The sequence below is a fragment of the Bombus bifarius genome, unplaced genomic scaffold (assembly GCF_011952205.1).
Source record: "Bombus bifarius isolate JDL3187 unplaced genomic scaffold, Bbif_JDL3187 scf7180000007968, whole genome shotgun sequence".
Taxonomy (NCBI): domain Eukaryota; kingdom Metazoa; phylum Arthropoda; class Insecta; order Hymenoptera; family Apidae; genus Bombus; species Bombus bifarius.
In genome coordinates, this window is record NW_022884354.1 from 1,625,704 (window position 1) to 1,645,469 (window position 19,766).

The following is a 19,766-nucleotide window of genomic DNA, read 5'->3' on the forward strand; positions in this document are numbered from 1 at the left end:
CCAGTGTCTCGTTCTAGTTCTAGAAACGCGATACTATCGCTAAAATATCGCTCGGTGAAAATTTTTGTTCGATAAAGCGACTCGTAAAACCGATTATTTTCACAGCCAAAAGTACATTTTTTACGTTATCGATATAGCGTTTACATATCGCAATCAAATATACGTATAATTGGATCGCGTAAATGTCCTCGATACTTGATTACGGAATATCGCGATACTTCTTCTCGAGAATACATAGAGTCCGTACTATAATTCAACGACCCTTACGTTAGATCGAAAGAAAAAATACAAAGACAGTAGAAAGCTCGATGCACCGTGTTCCGAATGCATGGAGAGACAGTAATCGGAGCAACATACCTGCGGGAGTGAAAACGATGCGTCCACTGTTTCTTTTGCTTCGAGTCTTACGAAGATGTTAATTTTTTCGAGTCGGAAATTATGGGACAGGTCCTTGAAAAAGACACAACAACGCGAGCGATAACTGAGAAAAGCGCGGTCAGTGTTACTGTCAGTGACGAACACGCTCGGCACACGTTCGATCTCGAAAGTGGCGTGAAATTGCCTGGGCCTGTTGGCAGCGTGGTGTTAGGTTGATTTTAGAAGACCTTGAACTACGTGAGAGAATTCGGGCTCGCGAAGAACAGCGCGTCAAATACTATCGACAAATACAGACGAGACGGGAGGCATGACCGAACGGCATCTGCACGCTGTCACTTTTGTTTACTGTCCGAGGATGAACCATCGCTCAATGGAACCTGGCGACTCCGAAATGACGCGACGCAAGCCCACGATACTCGATTGCATATCGTGCGATCACGATCTTCTTATTACTAGTACGATATTTTCTCAATCTAGAACCGTGAACGGTCAGTGAGCCGAGTAAACAGTGGGACACCAGCGCACATCCGATTTGAATTTTCTCGACGGATCGTCTGTTCTCGAGTCACAACATATACATCACTGTACACACTATGCACCAGCGAACACCGCACCTCTCGTCACGTGGATTGCCGCGCACTGAATTTTCCTAAACAACGATGCTATGCGATATTTCGTTTGCGAGACTACAAAAGAGACCGATTCACCGACAACGCCAGACAGCGGCCATTACAGAAATGAACTGCTCCGCCATACGCCGTCTATCGGCAATAGCCGACGTCCCCGCTTATCCCCACCATCTTCCCTCCTAATGAATTGAATGTAAAGACGGGCACGTCTTTCGAATGTGCGCATTCTAAACGCGGAATTTTTTCTTGCTTCTTAGGAACACTTAAATTCGAACAAAACACGCGAGCTTGTGAATAGAATATTAATCAGGAAAGATTCATCGTAATACAGGCAAAGATCTTATGAAGATACCAATGTTTCCTTGTTCCCTTTCTTTAGCAAACAATACACGGTATGTGACTAACATTAGACGAGCTTATAAGTTTAAAAAGAAAAGATCTTTTCTCTATATTTTATTATATCATCTAAAAAAAGAAAAAAAGAAGGAACGTGTTTTTTAATAAAGCACCGTATGAATAACTTTTGGTATGAATAACTTTCGTGTAGGAATAGTACTAATATTATGAAAGTAACGCTACACGAATAAGAATAGAGAAATTGTATCACTTGTTCAATGAAAATCTACGAAACAACGATTTCACGGCACGAAATAATTTATGAGAATTTCCATTCCGACCTTACTACCACGATCTCATCTCTATGATACTAAACAACCAGTTTTTGCGAGGCGGAATGAAAGTGTGAGAATTCTCATATGCATACAAGTGTACCTTTCACTGTCTTTCAACAATTTTCAGTTTCTCATACAGCTACTTAAATTTCTACATACCATTCTATTACTCTCGGCGACGCAGCAATTTTGATTTAATTCGTAATTCGTGGAGTTCAAAACGATCAAATTTTGTCTTGTTAATTTTCATTTTAAATCTCAAATTTACTTCTACGATGTGTACTTGTCCAACGATCCAATATAAACTCTTCTCATGAGCTACGAATTTCCCATACATTTTTAATAAATTAAGAATATTAAAAAATGATTTATGATTTATGAAAGAACGATAATTTAAAAAGAAACACATACGCAATTTGTGATTTTCGAAAACCGAATTAAACGGAAATAATTATATTTATATGGCATGCACTGAATTCGATATGAGCTGCATATTCTTTATTCTTATGTTTCCCAGACTGATTCTTAACCTAACTTTAGCGTGTATAGTTACGTGCACGTGATACCTGTGCAAGTGTATATCGTTCATTTAATAAAGCATTTATTTTGTTATTGTATGTAACTATCAAAAATTAGTATTACAAGTTACGAGAATGGCAAAATTCTGTTTGAGTAAGTTTAATAATAAGACTATTTTAATACAATTTATTTATTACATATGTGGAAGGTTATGTTTATCTTATCTGTTTTAAGAAATATAACACTTCTTCTGTAGTTAATTATCTTCTTACGTTTATTTAATATCATATTTATTGCAGAGAAACAAAGTAAGCGCATGCCAGCTCGAAAAAGATATAAAATCGAGAAAAAAGTTCGCGAGCACAATCGAAAGTTACGAAAAGAAGCAAAAAAGCATCCTAAACGTAAATATTTGCAACTATACGTTTAAAGCGTTATTTACATTTTAACAATAGTAGTTGTAAAATATATTGATCGTTTGTTTTGATTTTGTAGGAAAACCAAAAGTAATTGAAGTCCCAAATCAATGTCCTTTTAAGGAAGATATTCTTAAGGAAGTAGAGCTTATGAAAAAGCAACATGAAGAAGAAAAACAAAAGCAACGTGAAGCTGCGCGTCAAAAAAAGCGAGAAGAACTTGCCAAAACGGGTCTTCAAGGATTAGTCTCAGCTGCAAAGAATAAACAAATGGAACATCAAGAGATGGAAGTAGATGCCACGCATGAAAAAATAAAAGATGCTTTAGTTAAAGAGGAAAATTCGTTAAAAGCTTATTACAAAGAATTCAGGAAAGTTTTGAAGGCAGCTGATGTTATTCTCGAAGTTGTCGATGCTCGGGATCCTTTGGGAACAAGATGTAAACAGGTATGTCGATGATGATGTTGATTATGAGCATCGATAAGGTATCGAGTAACTGGTTTACGTTACAGGTTGAAGAAGCTGTACTGTCCGCGAAAGAAAATAAAAAGTTGGTTATTGTTCTAAATAAGGCAGATTTGGTACCCAGAGAAAATTTAGATCGATGGTTAACGTATTTGCGTGGGAGTTTACCAACTGTGGCATTTAAAGCTTCCACTCAAGACCAAGCTAAAAGATTGGGTAGAAGAAAATTGGGGAAAAAAACTGAAAGCATGATACAAAGCGGTACCTGCTTTGGTGCCGAGTTACTATTGTCACTGCTTGCAAATTATTGTAGAAACGTCGAAAATATTAAAACTAGTATTACAGTTGGAATTGTTGGGCTTCCAAATGTCGGTAAATCTAGCGTTATTAATTCGCTGAAACGTAGTAGAGCGTGCAATGTGGGAAGTACTCCAGGAATAACGAAAGCAATGCAAGTGGTACAATTAGATTCCAAAATAAAATTGCTAGACTCTCCAGGAATAGTCTTTGCTAATTCTGGAGAAAACTCCGACGAATCTTCAGTGGCTCTAAAAAATGCAGTCAAAATTCAATCCTTAAAAGATCCGTACACACCAGCAACTGCTATTTTGAAAAGAGTTTCCAAGCCACAAATAATGGAAATGTATAACATACCTGAATTTTCAACGCCTGATGAATTCTTTGCTTCAAAAGCTACCAGGATGGGGAAATTTAGAAAAGGTGGTATACCTGATATGGCAGCAGCGGCGCGCAGTATTTTGGATGACTGGAACTCTGGAAAAATAAGGTATTTGTGAAATGCTGTATTACATGGTCTATTGGACATATAATAATTCACGTTGCTTCAATAGGTATTATACCGTTCCACCCGAAGAGCCGAATTGTCACCTGTCCGCAGAAATTGTAAGCCAAATGAGTAAAGAATTCGATATCGAACGTTTTGCTGCGGAAGAAAAAATGATGATCGATAATTTCGAAGAAGAAACTGCAAATAAAGAAACTATCGATCCGGTATTAATCGCGAGTTCTGGTCCAGTCGCATCTGCTATGGAGATTGACTTACAAAAACAAGCGGTAAGTCAGATTTTATACATTTATATATGTAGAAAGCTTTTCTTACTACGATTCTCTTGCCGATTAAGTTATAACGATAATAATTTTTGTAGCAAATTAAGATACAAAACAAACTGAAGAAAAAACTGGAGAAAAAAATGGAGAAATCGAAAAAACAGGTAAACGAATCGAGGAAAAAGAAAACAGATCCGATTTTTGAAATCGAGGGTAATCAGAAATTGAATAAACTTAATAAACTACAATTTAAGAAAGAGAAGAAAGACCGAGCCAGGAGAGGTAAGAACGCGTTTGCTTCTTGGCACATTATCTTATTTAAAGTTAAAAATTAATCTATATCATTATCTGAATTTTATAGAAAAAGCAACTATTAAATTGGCGGATCAATTGGGAGAATTCAACATTTCAGCATCCGATGATTACGACTTTAATACAGATTTTGTAGAAAAGTTGGCATAAAAATGTTTATTCTAAATTTGTATGTAAAATGTAAATAACACGTGATGTATAACAATAAAAAGTATTGTTTTTGTAGAAATATTTATCGACGAAACATCGATTATTGACGAAACATCGATTATTGACGAAACATTAAGACGGTAATCTCTTTACTTTCTTCTATTTCTTATTTTCATTACTTTCACTTTTTAACTCTGCTGATTTCGCGTTGCATATTTCTGATAAATTCGAAAATATAATAAGATAATATATATCTATTTCGTGCATTTTATATTTTATTTTCGATTATTTATATATTATCGGTTCTTGATTTATCATAAAGTGCATCTAATTTTTTACTTAAATTATTTATTTTAACTTATCACGTAGCAAGCTTTGATTACGCTATATAAAAGGCTATTGAAAAAAATGCTTGTATCATTTGCCACATCATAAGAGGATGCAATCGAGAAAGAGCAAAGTTGGCAGTGGAACGATAATCAGTGTATACATATGATAACACAACTACCGCATTACACAATTCATCGGTCATTCAGTTAGTAGACTTCAGCAAGGCAACAGTAACAGATGTCAAAGTGATTTTTAATAGTTATTTTTCCACGCATTTTTATCGCGTAACCGGCTATTTGTTACAATTTTTCTTCGTGTAATACAGTTTTTGTAAAACAAATATAATGAGTAAGGGCGAGGGATGCGAACCGTCAGTCACATTTCCGATAAAGCCACCTGGCCCACCGAAAGTGTGGAAAATTGTCGAGATTAAGAAAAAGAACGCGGACGTACCGATAAAATTCACCATTCAAGAGGTACCGGAAGACAGGTACGACGAGGTAGTAGAACACATGTGCAAGTATTTCATTGCCGACGAGCCCATGTGTAAATGTATAAGTAAGTTTATTTTATTCTTCTACACATTGTCGAATTTTAATGTCAATGTTGCGGCGAAAAGTCATTGAAATTAATTTATGTCAAGGGCAAAAAATATTATGATAACACGGTGAAACAGATTACAGATAATAATATGACTGAAAAAGTATTCTCATGTAACATCGCCATTCATTTATGTGACGAAGCAAAAAAGCCACACAATACTAACGTTTTTATTTAATTATACATTCGATTGAGAATGCCGTAAAATTTTACATAAGGCAACAGATTATGAAAAACGTTAAACAACAAAAATTTTTTTTACAAATTTTTAAGTACTTTTCGTATCATTCGTTTATAGAAACTCAAAGATATAGATCGAATACAGTGTGAAATACACAGGTCAGTTTGTTGGTGTAAAATTTACATACACGTTGATTAATGCAAGCAAACACCATACAACTTTTTTGCCTTGTTGCTCTTCTTTTTTTCTGTTTTGTCACGTTTCAGCTCCTTGTTTTATCGTCCGTTTCAAAATCGTCCCGGTGCGACGTTTCCTTTAATTCTCTTTCAATTCAACGGTGTTTCTTTTATAGTTGGTTTCCATTCTTTTATACATCAAAACATTTGATCACAGTTCATCGTATGTACGTCTATGTCGAATAGTATTTACGTGAAAGGAGGAATAAGATTTTCGAGATGTGCAGGGAGCAGAAAACATTTTAATTTCTCTGTTTCTATAGACGGGATAAACGATCCTGAATACGTGGAAACATTTCGAAGTATTTGGGACGAATTTATAAAATGTGGTTTGTCCATCGTAGCGTTTACAGAGAATCCAGATGGCGGGAAACCTATAATCGCAGGAGCTAATATACTTACGTTATCTTTCAAGGATGAGAAGTTCGACATTGAGAAAATTAAGGTAATTGTGACTCATTTCTTGCGATCGATAAGAATGTATATGCTTCTTTGACGGGGCATTGAACGTAAATGTTAAATAACTTCTAGTCGGAGAAGGTGAATGCCGTGATGGATGCTGTGATAAGATTGAGCAAAGAAGCAAATGTGTTTGAAAAATACGGGGTGAATAAATATATGAACGCCTTTGGCCTTTCCGTAAATCCAAAGTATCGAGGAGCCTCTCTAGGTGCTCATCTTCTTAATGCCAGGTACAAAAGTTCAACCATTCCCTTTGACGTTTTCCAATATCTTCCTTGCCTTTTCTATTACTCACTGCTTTTGACGTATGTAATTTGCTTTCTATACGTTACTTTTTAGTTTAGTTTAGTTTTATCTCGTTTGTAACATCTAAATAAATAATTTTTCTTTAGGGTGGAAGCAGGTCGAGAATACGACATTCCGGTAACAGTCACGGCATTTACCTCGCCGATTTCGCAGAAATTGGCCGAACGATGCGGCTTTGAAACCCTGATTGAAAAAAATTACGACCAATTTGTGGATAAAAAGGGAAATTTAATGTTTCCAGGAATCGAATCGAAATCCATGAAAGTAATGGGCAAGAGGCTCATTTAACATAAACGACATATTACAAATTGAATTAAAAATATGATATCTAGTAGTTTAATACCAATTAGTAAGTATTAAGATAGGGAATAGGGAGAAAAATAAATGGAAGAAATAGGAACCCTTGTAATCTGTAACGTAAACAATAAAGATATAACGAAGCAACACTGTCCACTTCCGGGCATAGCAAGGGGGACAAAACGAGTAAATTAACTGACAATAGGACAAACGATCTCAATTTGCGCCAGCGGAAAGCTTTATTCTGCCGTTTGCTACGTGTTAAATAATACAGCGAAAACGAGTACAATTTTCTACTTCGTTGCTGAAATCGCAGATTTGCGGGAAGTTCGTAAGTGGTAAGAAGAAAGAAAAAAGAAGGAAAAAGAAGGAAACAGATTCGCACGCGACTTATCAAAGTTAACGAAAAACGCGTTGACGAGGCGAGCGGCATTTAAAAAAGTCCTTTGTCGTTCGTTCGAAGTACGGGGCCTTTGTCAGATACGACACGTACCGAATTTCAATAGTTAAGCTATGCGCACCCATGGCTAACTGTTTTATCATCGTTGCACACCGATATGCGGGTGAACGCACTTCCGCCTATTCCGATAAGCAGCGATATTCGAATGCATCCGAAATACGCGTTACGAAATTTGAGCGACGCAGTCTCGTGTTTCGGATATAGGGGCCACGGGTACCTACCTAATTCGATACATGTTCATTAACGGGATTGTCGTTCAATGCTCGATCGACATCTATCGCGATAATTAACGGCTAGCAAATAGTCATTTTCCAACCTCGTTCATCCACCGTTCTCTCTACTTACTCCACTCTGTGCGCATCCGTCGAGACGCACTTCCTCCTCGACCTACGCCCTTTCCTATTCCCGATCCTGTAGGTAATGCACAACGCGGAGTCGATAATCTTGACAAATGGATGTTTGCAGCGTGGGACTGCGGAACATTGGTTCCCTGATACTGCGAATGTCAGGTTCCATCGAGCCACGGTTGATCGTTGCGCCTCGAGTACGAACGTTTTGTACGCGTTGCCGATAAATTCTCTTTGAGACGGAAATTGAAAGGAACAGAGCCGGATCGTCGTACAATGTTTTAAGAGCCACGCGTGTTCCGACTATATGCAATTGAACAAACATCGGAACATCTGTTGGGATATTTATGGATTCCTGCTGTGAAACTGTAAACTTTCGATGAATTGTCGTATCATGGGGCAAGAGAAAGAGAAAGGGAGAGAAAGGAAGAAAAAGAGCGTCTGTTTGTATCGTAAATCGTACCTAAAACTTTGAAAACTCTTTTCAAATTTGTGAAATTTCTACATAGACGTATAACATCCAATTTCTGTAACCGTTGCAAATGGACGAGACTTGTAAAAATGAAATTCGTTGATTGGTAATTACTTCTTCACCTACGCATTCTCCGTCGTGCCACATGAATACAAATTTCAAGAGACTTTTTGGGATTACGCGCGACGGTAGTTGGGTGGTCTACGTCCCGACAGGATTTCGTCGCGCATGCGTACGTTGCTCGCAAACTCCTACTCGCATACAGCATCGTCTACGAAGATGGAAGTTGGAGCGTAGAGTCGCCGCGAATTTGTCGGCCGCCTCAGTCGCGTTCGGCGCGTCGTACGAGCAAGTGCGTTCTCGTTCGTTCTCACCCTGTTTCCGTAACCCTCGCAGTTTTTCTCTCGATCCTCTTCCGCTTCCTCCTTCTCGATCTACTTCGTCGAAGCTTTATCTTCTTTCCCGCGATCTTTACACAGTCGCCGATCGAAACGAAACGGCAATCCGCGAAACAACGTAACCAGAAGGATAATCAAAGATGAATCGCATTTAAAAGATCGACATAAGGATTTTCGTCGAAGGTGAAAAAACCATCGCAAACCGCCGTTTTGCTGTCTTGCTTCTTTCTTTTTTCACTCTCGGAGATTGTACGAAATCGTTCGTACGGGATAATCGTAGTGGTAGCGTTGAAAATGCCTCTCCTTTCGTTTCTTGGAATAATAAATACGGATTTCTTGTATCCGTCGAGACTGAAAAGTCAATCACATCCATGTAACTCGATGCGCGTTATTTTTCTTCTGCGAATCTTCCATGCGAAGCTGATACAAATACCAAGGCGGGGGTAGTTCTTCCATCGCGATGATCAGATAGATACTCGGCATCGTTTGAATCGGAATTTAGTCCAGATTAGATGAAATTGGCAGCTGACTTTCGTTCAGAAATACAAAGTTGCGAGTCCTATTTTCGATCGAAGTATTCGACGACCGAAATCTTGGAAATAGCGTCGACGCGAATTAATTTTCTCAACGAGGATCTTTCGTACGTTTAGATTTCAACGAGAGGCAACCGTGTGTTCCGAATGATGTGTAATGTATCGCTGAGAGGTAACGTCCATAATATTTCTTTCGCGACAGACCCGATCGACGAGCACAAAAGTAAAAGAACGTAACCTGTTGCGGAATGGATTGCCAACACGCCGTCGTTGCTTGCAAGTACGATACTGTGCATGTAGGATTCTCAAGCGCGAATGTTTTTTAAGTTGCTTAAAGAAAAGGAAAACAATTGGGAAATAATTCGAGGACGAAGAAGAGTATTGAACGATCAAACAAGGATCAGCCATTTATCAATCGGGCTATTTCATTTCAGCATTTGGGGACAAATGCTTTTTGCTGCAAATAGAACTTTTATTCGTCGATTATTTCACCGTTCCTTAGCGTAAAAAAAAAAAAAAAAGAAAAGACGGAACTAAGAATATCGTGACTCCGTAAAAGCACCAAATTTATTCTGGGTTCGTTCTGAAAATTTAGCAATGACATATGAGGGTAAATTCGATAATGAGCGAATGTGACCGATCGGACACCGATTCCTTGCAGATAATAACGGATTCGATGAAACGAAATGTCATTCATATCTGGATGCTTAATTACAAAAAGGAAGGAGGAAAAATGCTAAAATAAGACTGAAAAAAATAAAGGCCTCGTTGAAATATTTTATTTCCATCGAATTTATCGCTCGATTTGATTTGTTTCCTCCATTGCCAGACTTTCGGACACGCGGTTCGATGACGTAAATGAAAAAGAATAAATGAAATTTTTTAATAAACTCGCCACAATGTCGTATCTGTTTTTTTTTTTTTTTTTTTTGTTTCGTTCAGATCCGTAATTGCGAATCGTGCAATCGGACTTTTTTCAATTAGTTTCGCTACGATACCTACTGTTTGTTTTTCTTGTTTGTTTATGGGATTGCCTATGATGTGTCATATCGATCTTTGCAATTGTGAGATTATTTCTAGTGGAAAATTGATTACACTTCGAAGATCAAAGTTGTCGGAAGTTTAGTCTGTAATCTTTGTCACTTCCTTAATAGGAATTCTAATGAAGATACTCCTGTTCGTCCTTGAACACTCGTATTTCGGGAAAATGTTCATATTCATAAGAGAGATATAGCTGTCAAGGAAATCATTCGTCGAATGTTTGCGTTCATGAATATCATTGTAATTACAGTCGAAGTGAAAAGCTTCGCAATAGAATAACCAGGTTCGTAAAGAAAAAAGAAATTAATTTCAAAGATGATTATTTTACTTTTTGGTTCGGTTTTAACGTTTAATAATTTTGCTATTCGCTGTATAGCTTCGAGTAAAATGTCAATGGGCGTGTAAAAAGAGACCAACAACGAATACTTCAAAAGTTTTCAACCAATATCGCCCACACGCAGAAACAAATAGACACATTATTTAATTGGATGAAATGTCGAGGCTAACCAGGTTCGAATTTTATATCTTCGTTAACTTTCATGTCGGCCGAACAAAAGCAGACAGAGTATAAACTACTAGATAACGCGACGAGGAGAATTTTACAATGTTTAGTCTAGTTTTGGTATAGACAGATTTAAGTAGATTGCATTTAGAATAAAAGATTGTCCCCTGAATATCATCGAGAGCGCGTGTTAATCTACCTTCACACGATCACTCCGAGGATATGGCGATTAAGGGGCGGTCGCCCCATCAGAATATACAAAGATACTCTTTTATAACAAACCTCGCTCTCTGCCAGGATAATTCTTTTACGGATAAGCTGGCGATGAATTTGAGTAAAAGTGACCGTGAAATCGCAGTAGCCCAAGAAGCGGCATTCTTACGCTCGAGTACGTTCAAATGGAACATGGTTGCTCAGATTTGTTCATTCGTCGACCTCCAAAGAGCATCCTCTAGTTCTATCGCATCATCGTCCGATTCCACGGCTACTTACGACCCTTTCTTCTATCGGCCGCTTCTCAAAGCTCGCAGAAAGGTCGCTCGAGACGCAACTGGCATAACGAAATGCTTCCACGTAAGAAGAAAACGTTACTTCTAACGGGGCAGCTTCTTCTTCCGCATATTCTGATTTTTAAGGTTCGCATTTGCAACCGGTCACGTTGCGACCCTTCGCAATGATTTACGATCTCGGTATCATCACGGTAATACATCACGTATTTTATCCACGATCCAACCGAGTTTCAAGTTCCTTATCTTCGTCTCAGACAGTAGCAATATCAATTAACAGAGTCCCGAACGGGAGAGATTCGATACGAACGTTTGATCGTTCGACGGATACGATATGTCATTAGGAAAAGAATCGATCGTCCTCTTTCATTTCCTCGGAATTCTCATTCCAGTCCCTCTCTGTAGAAACGCAAAGGTATTCTAATGCTTCTAATTTGTACGGCTTTAGACGAGTAGAACGGTATTTTATTATTTGCATCGAATCCTCATCCAGACGAATTTCAACGATACGCTCGTTCCGTCGCGTATCGTCGTAACGATAGACTAGGTTTGCAAAGCGTGTATTATCACTTACCGAGTTGCCACGTTCTCCACGTACGTATCTCATTTCTCTTCTTCCCGAGAGACCTTTTTACGATCGCCTCGAAAGTTGCTGAAACAAGAAAGCGATCGATACGATTACATTCTTGTCCGTACTTATCTTGTTTTTTTGCATGGCGATTCGTGCAGACGAACTTCTGCGATCGAAGGCACGACCGATGCCATTGAGTCGAGTACTTTTCTCTTTAATCGAGCCGGAAAACAGTGTCGCTTCGTTTCGAACGGACGAACAAAGTATCGAACGAACAAGTTACCCCGAGCAGAATCCCTTCGAACGCTTCTTTCGTTATTCGTGCAGATATATTCAGCAGGCGACCGTATTGAGAAGAATGCGCGAGAATCACGTTGTATCGTAATTGAAAATCCAGTGGACGAGATAGAAATCGTTCGGACGTAAACGAAAGAGGGAAATCGGTCGCGCAACGGCGGACGGGCAACGAGATGAAGTCATCGGACGCTTAGCCAGAGATCGGCTGGAAGCCATGAATTTTTCGTTGCGGTTTCATCGAGTAAAAACTTGAATCGCGAATAAAATCGCGGTGAAGAGGAACAGCACGATCGCAAAGCGTTCGCGAACGACATGTCCGAGGAAGAAACGGCAGAACGGGCCGATCGTAATAAAACGTTCGAGATAGACAGACCAATTCGGGGGAATCGTACGGGGGACCTGCCGGAATTCTTCAACGTCACTCCACTCGATGTCAACGCGACGAACGAGATCGACTCATTCTACTTCTACGAGGTGAGCTAAAGAAAACACGGTTGCCCCTATAAATATATTCTTCCGTTGAAGAGAAACGCTTTAAAACGCAGAGACGGCTAATCGACTAAGAGGTCGTAAGTAGAGCTCTTGATGGAAGAGCGTCGATTTTAAACGCTGTTTCTCTGTTCTCGGCCTGATTCCAGCGATTGTTACTTACTTGTAACAGTACAGATATAATTGGTCGAAGCTGCGAACGATCCGCTGACAAACAAACGGTCAGCTGTGTTTGAAACGCGTTAAAAGCTTCGGCTCTCTATTGACTAACTAAACCGAATAGATTCGCATGGACTGCGATTTAGCTTTGATTCAAACATCTACCTGGCCCACCGTAGAACTATGACCGACATTCCACTGTTGTCCCTCGAACCCGATTACAAACACAGAGTTTGCCCGATCGTCTAAGTAGCAGATGTATCAGATCGTCGTAACATGTGGTAGATAAATGCTCGTTAATTAGCTGGAAATTAGTTAATCTAGCAGTATAATGTAATGTAATTGGATTTCAATCTTCTTGTTTCCTAGTACAAATTAATTCGTTTGAACAATTTGATCTTTCATACTACGTATGTATGTTTCTGCATTACGATTAAATTAATGAAACAACGATTATGAAATTACAAAATGGAGAAAGGTAAATGAGACGGCGAATAAGAGAGAGGTTCCACTTAAATGTCACTTGCCACGCGAACTTGGACGGTAGAGAGGTTCTTTGAAAACATGGTAATTTCATGGAAACCGTAGCAAAGATGTAGCGAACAGCCTATTAGATTCGTCGTTTCGCTTCCCGTGTCTCTTCGATCGTCTCGTATATATAACTTTTTCATCCATGATGTTTCAATGGATATTCCGGTGAAGACTCAAAATACATAGAAGAGTCGTTGCTGTTATTCGACCGTAAAGCGGAAACCTTTGAAATTCCACGTGTTTATCGTGAAATATGAATTTCTTTCATCTGGATTTGTATTTTCATTCGAATACAAATCCCATCGGTGGTGCCGTTGTCAGTGAATGAACGATGGTCGTTTGCGGTTAAATTTCGAACGAATAAAAGCAAAAGTGTTCAGCATCTGGAATTTAAAAACGTTGTTTTTGCGCTGGACAAAAGTAAAAGTTATTTATACGATTATGTTAGCTTAAAAAACAAATGGGACACTGCGGGAGAAAGTGGACTGAAAAAGCCATAATAAATTTATTCTTTAATAACGTTAACATTAAGTAACATTAATTTATTCTAGTAAATCATATTAATCGTATAAAATCAATTTCTTTTTCGAACCACATACGAAACCAATCTATTTGACATATTTTGCTAAATTACTTAATTATTTATTGAGAATTGGAGTTAGTTCAATTTTGCTTTTTTCCACTTGGATTCGATTAGCACCTAATCGCAGCTTATCCGAGAATCCCTGAAAATATAACTGGTATCGGAGCAATGAATAGCGAGAGTATTTACGTTTTCGTAACAGTACATTTACGTGTCTCGAGGGACACGTGGACGCAACGTTCGGCAATTTCTCAAATGATGAAGTGACGTAATGTACTTCCCACTGTAACCGGGTCATTTGAAACGAAGGTAGTCGATTTCTACCTTTGCCCGTCAATTAGCGGAGCGGATGCAATTACACGCGAGTAAATTTGGAGGCGAAGATAAACGTTAAAAGAATGGAAAGCAGCTCGGTCACGGTTGCTAACTAAGAACTACATATACTTTAACGCGGAAAAAGCTATTTCATATACGCGTGTGCATATATAAAGATTCCTTTGTATCGTGGTTAACGCAAAGAAAGATAAAAATCGTAACATCGAGAGCAAAAGTAACTTTTCGCTGCAACGTCGAAACGTTAATCCGATCGGTCATCGTTTCAACTTTTAAAAATCGAACTTTTAAATACTAAAAAAAGAAATTATTTATACATTATTCCTTTGCACATTTGCATTTTCAACGAGCTTCCTGTCATCGACAAATGGCCATCACGCCTGCGAGATTTAATTGCCGCTTACGTCCGTTCGCTTCGATAAACGTTGCCGATACTTTTTATTCCGCAAATCGACTGAAACGATTTTTATTCAGGACCGAAGTCGAATGGAGCCATTGTCTACTCGCAAAAAGATCGTATCGAAACGTTGTCATATCGTAGCACGGCTCTTTCCATTTATTATTCCGTCATCGAGTTTAGGAGTTGCTACGACAGAGGCAAGTTTAGAGGATAACCGTGCAAGACGCGTATTTACGGTGCTCCTCGTAGGAACATAATGGAAAACCGTGATAACGTGGAATACGTGTTTTTCTTTCATCCCGCGGTGTTTCTTTCGTTTCATCGCGATCTCTGACGACATAAATCTTCCTCCGAAGATCTTTCGTCGCTAAGGATAAAGAGGCGATATATCTTCGTGCCGCGAGCTGCAAATTTGCATCTGTACAAATATAAGCGTACGATATATTCGTTACGTAAAAACCGAACGCGCGTATATCCAACTACGATTCCGACTAGAAACATTTTCACGGTATTTTTGGTAACTATTACAATAATTTCTTGAATGAAATTCTCGGTCGGCTGGAAATTTACGAACCGACAAAATGCCGCTGTCCGCCGATAATTGCGATTCCACTATTCGGAAGTCGTATTTCTCTAGGCTCTATTCCCGGCTAAATTTCGAAAGAGAATCGACGCATATTAAATTTCATGGAGCACCGTACGGCACGTAAGAGGGTTGTCAGCCAGCTAGCCAAAACACGACGAAACGTGGACGATCGAATTAAAACGGGCGCCTGTCCGATCTCTACGTTAATTCGTCGGTGCCGAGCCTACCTCCGACCTCTTGTCACCTGTTCTGTTTCTACTCGTTTCCTTGACACGTGTCTCACGCCCGCCTAAAAAATCGCACGCGAGCCGTTTACTTCCTGAACGAACGCCACTCAAACGAACTAACGATTTTCGTTGCACGCGTAAGGACATGCGACGAAACGACCAACCCGGACGATTCTTATTGGGTCTCGTAAATCGCTACAAGATGTTACAGGAGACATGTGACGCAGCGTGGGAGTACGTTCCACAGATCAACGCGAGGGAAATTAAGTAGATTGATCTATCGTTACCCGACGGATCTTTTTAAACACGTTCGCTGCCAGCGGACGAAAATTTTCGGAAGAAGAGTCAACCAGAAACATACAGCGTTTTTATCGCGACGTTACTTTTTGCCGAGTACCTCGTTGGTTTGTTTGATCCTCGAAACGAGCTTCGTTTTCAACGTTTGTCAAACTTCCGTCGCTCTAAACGATAAAAAGGATAGGTTTGAGGAAACAGCAAAGCGAAATCGTCGCAGCAAAGTACATACGCTCGATATCAGTCTCATCCAAAGCTTTTTATATTTGCACGATCCTGGGGGAAAAAAGGAGGAAATTTTAATCGTTTATCTTTCTCGGAAGAGTCGATGAAAACAGAACTCGTATCCGACAAATTCCTCGTTTGCAAACAAAGTCTTATCGACTGTTTCGACGGAGAAGAGGGACGCGGCGCGTGTGTCTCGATCGTTAGTCCCTTGGGACGCGTCGATCAATTTAAAAGCGTCGGTATTCGGTGTCCGCGCGGTGATTTCCTGGCTGTTTGCGATCTCGTCCCGTCACCTACCCGCTTCTTGCCTCCTTTCCGCGAACGTGCAGGGCTAACCGATGCGAGTCGCGCGACCGCTTTGTAAAAGCATCGCCTCGACGAGTTGCCTCGTTTCGCACCACCGACTGGCCGTTGATTGCAGAAACCCCGCCACATGGGAACTCGCTTATTTTTACTAGGAATGCGCGTTCGCGGTAAAAGAGAGGACGAAAGAATCAAAGAAGGTGGGAGAAGGAACGAGGGAGGAAGGGGGTCATTGACGCGATGCTGGAAACGGACGGGCGATAAAATTAAGCTCGCAACACGATTCCGCAAAAGACGTGGAAAATTCTTGATCCATCTGTCGCTTCTAGTCGAACATCTTCCTATTGTTTCCTATTTGTCGTATCCTCGTCTTTTGTACATGCATATGAGTTGTAATCGAAACGAAAACGCTATCCGAGGCGTTATCAAATCGAGGATGCCTAATCTCGTCGTTGGGGAAACGGGCGTTGAAAAATGACTCTTCGATAAAGGAGGAAACGGAAAAGACGGAATTACATAGCGCGAGAGAACGGACGGACGGACGTAGAATCGTAGAAACACAAAGTTAAATCCTTGAATCGTTCAACGTTGAGGAACGTTGTGTCGTCGAATCGTTGATATAAGTTGGTTTGTTTAGTCAGCAGTTGTTGACCAGCGGTTTTTATTCAAATACTATCTTTGGGAACGAGATATATGAACAGTTCAGAGACTGCGTCGAAATTCCATTTATCTCAAGTCTCCATTCATCGAAATGGTAATCTTGAATGCGACGACACATTGCTATTATGAAAATATAATTTAGCGAATTCCGAATTATATGAACACCAATTATATACAGAGCGTACACACAAATCGCAAATATAGAATAAAATGTTTTCATACGACGCTCGGTTTCTGAAAAAATCGAGTTCGCAAATTCATGACGTATACTTTAGCTTGGTTAAATACCGACGAGATAGCGTACGAGTTAACAGGCGGTTATTATACATGTGAAAATAAGCAAAAAATTCGTTTCAGGTTTCGTTTTCAAGAAGATAAAGTTTAAAAATGTTTAATTACGAGCTGGTCTGGTATACGTTTTCAAATTTATTTTTCTCGAAAAACACGAAGCTTCTTACGAAAGAATTTTATTCTACGTTTTTCACTTATTTTCGAATGTAGATCAACCCTCTGTCGATTATTTACTCTTGTTCGCGTCGAAATTAACCAGGTTAAAGTATACTTTGTCAAATCCTCAAAGTCGATTGTCTCGAAAACGAAGCTTCGGATGAAGAAACATTTTTTTCACATTTTTTCACCACCTTGTATAGTTATAAACTGTTAACAGCAGGTAGTTTATAAATTGTTTGCCCTCCATCAGATTCAACTAAATGAAATTGCATTATATGTATTGTACGTATTGTACGTATGTGGAACGATATTTCGAACGATTTATCATCTTCTTCGAAATGCCAAATGATGGAAATATCTTTTTTCTTTTGCTATACTTTCGCGTGAGTCGTTTATGTAAAAGGTCTTTACAACTGGAAATAGTAGAATCGTGTTATTTCGCTATTGAACCTACCTGCTGAGTTTGGTCTCTTTCCGCCTCTCACCATTAACTGGAATTTAAAGCTTGTTCCGAGTACGGACGCAATTACCGTAGCCCCCAATTTTTGCCAGTTGATTACGCACAAAACAACCAGTCTTTCGTAAAATACTGTTCCTTTCCTAAAATATTGTGCAAGATGAACAGCCCTTGCGCACGATTATGACCGAATTATATTACCACACAGTCATGAACATCATAGCAAGGAAATTTGTAAGAAAAGCGATACGCAGCGTAGCTGGAAGGGACTTACGAAACTGACGATTCGAAATTTCTGTTCTCGCAAATTATAAATCGTAGCTGCGATATTGGCCACGAAACAAAACTTTTTCCTCTTCCATTTTTTACGATCCGGCCGCCAATTTATTTCGCTGACTGTGAAATCAATCGTCCGACCGGGGGCTTCGACGCTTCAGTTTTACCAACGACGCGCGATTCGCCGACTTTTCTTTAAGTTTAAGCGTACAACTTATACTCTAAAAGTATCTAAAGAGTTACTACCGTGGGATCTAGTCGATACTTTGACTAGATTCGACGTTTCATTTGCAATTAGTTTGAACATCGCCATCCGACGAGGACAGAGCGGATACGGTAATTCGATGAGAAAATTTATATACGGAAGAGACAGAGTTAGGTGCCAATCCAAAATATTCGTATTTTCGTGAACTTTGCCAAATGGATGATAAATCGGATCCTAAACGGATATTCCTCTCGTCTAGCAAATGCTCGACGAGTATACTCGACGTATTACGAATCTTTACGCGTCTCGGTACGTTTTTATGCATTTTATGTAGGTTTTAAGACATCGATAAGAATGGAAACTTGGTGGCCGAGTCTGGCCACCGGAGCAAAGTCGAACCAGGCGACCACTGTTCGATCGACGATAAAATTACTAGGTAAACATTTACGAGTCATGAAAGTTATACGGGCACGATGATGTACATATTAGGACGGGAACTTTCTTAATTAAATGCAACTCCAACAGAACGTGGTAAATACATTGTTTCCCTAGTTGAATTGTTGGTCCACCAACAACGTGCCAACATTTTCAATAAACATCCTACGTTTGCGTTCGACAAATATTGTTCGTGTTTTTAGATAATAGCAACATAGGCAGACGATTCACAACGTAGGTGATTCACATTGTTATAAAAATCTCGTAACGAAGCTGAATAGGAGTTGTGTGCTTTTGTGTACAAAAGTATATAGAATTAGACCGAATATTCTAGGTTAACGAATTGGCAACGAACCGACATACTTTTATGGAAGCTTGGAGCATTTCGTAGGTTCCAGGCTAAATTGTTGCGTGAACGATAAGTCCACTGCTCGAAAAACGTTATTCTACGTAACGAAGATGCGTAATAGAAGATACGAAACATCGTGCGATACAACGAAAATGAGAAGTGGAAGACAAAAAACGAAGTCATCGAGGAGAAGAATATCGACGCGTTTGACACGTCGTGAAAAAGATATGATTCGGCCGCTATCGATAAGAGAAGATTGCAAAAGTATCTAATAAAGTTGCGATGCATTATAACCATGGAAACACAGAGACCCGAAGTTGTTTTTACGGGTTTAGACCACGTCTGGATATTCTGGTGATCCCGAAGATAGAAGACCACGATGGAGTTGTTTACGATCGCCGGGAGAAAACTTGGAGGATCGCAGTGCCGCTTAAGACGCAGGGGAAAAAAGAAGACACGGCTTTCATCTACGCCCTAAGCCATATATTTTCCTTCGCGCTATCTATTCCTTATCAGCTAGTTCGATTATTTGATAGCGGAATCGCGTTGCTCTAACTTCGCCCAGTTAATTCGCTAAGGAATTGTTTCGATCACTTTTTATTTCTATTTTCATCCAAGGTGGCTTCGAACATAGAATTTTATAAATAGACGAAT

General features: G+C 39.4%; 4 protein-coding genes across 6 annotated transcripts in view; 3 read left to right on the forward strand and 1 right to left on the reverse strand.

Moving 5' to 3' along the window:
- LOC117210287 overlaps positions 1-1,112 on the reverse strand; it is a 32,585-nt gene extending 31,473 nt beyond the window's left edge. The window contains exon 1 of the mRNA XM_033453152.1: positions 358-1,112. The gene's annotated coding sequence lies outside the window, so the exon portion shown is untranslated. The remainder of the gene's footprint in view (positions 1-357) is intronic.
- Positions 1,113-2,204: 1,092 nt separating this feature from the next.
- On the forward strand, positions 2,205-4,648 carry LOC117210298 (guanine nucleotide-binding protein-like 3 homolog). The gene is made up of 7 exons (XM_033453191.1): positions 2,205-2,350; positions 2,497-2,601; positions 2,693-3,060; positions 3,126-3,865; positions 3,930-4,152; positions 4,245-4,428; positions 4,508-4,648. Exons 1-7 carry the CDS (start codon positions 2,332-2,334, stop codon positions 4,606-4,608), a joined length of 1,740 nt encoding a protein of 579 aa, XP_033309082.1. The 5' UTR covers positions 2,205-2,331; the 3' UTR covers positions 4,609-4,648.
- Positions 4,649-5,103: 455 nt separating this feature from the next.
- LOC117209630 lies at positions 5,104-8,825 on the forward strand. Its single transcript, XM_033451874.1, has 4 exons — positions 5,104-5,496; positions 6,219-6,400; positions 6,487-6,647; positions 6,810-8,825. The coding sequence occupies exons 1-4, from the start codon at positions 5,283-5,285 to the stop codon at positions 7,009-7,011; spliced, it is 759 nt and encodes a 252-aa protein (XP_033307765.1). The 5' UTR covers positions 5,104-5,282; the 3' UTR covers positions 7,012-8,825.
- A 3,415-nt stretch (positions 8,826-12,240) lies between these two features.
- The window catches only part of LOC117209616 (cardioacceleratory peptide receptor), a 35,123-nt gene continuing 27,597 nt past the window's right edge, over positions 12,241-19,766 (forward strand). For all 3 annotated transcript variants that reach the window (XM_033451843.1, XM_033451852.1, XM_033451861.1), the window contains exon 1: positions 12,241-12,621. In XM_033451843.1, the coding sequence (XP_033307734.1) occupies positions 12,460-12,621 (162 nt within the window). In that variant the 5' untranslated portion in view covers positions 12,241-12,459. The remainder of the gene's footprint in view (positions 12,622-19,766) is intronic.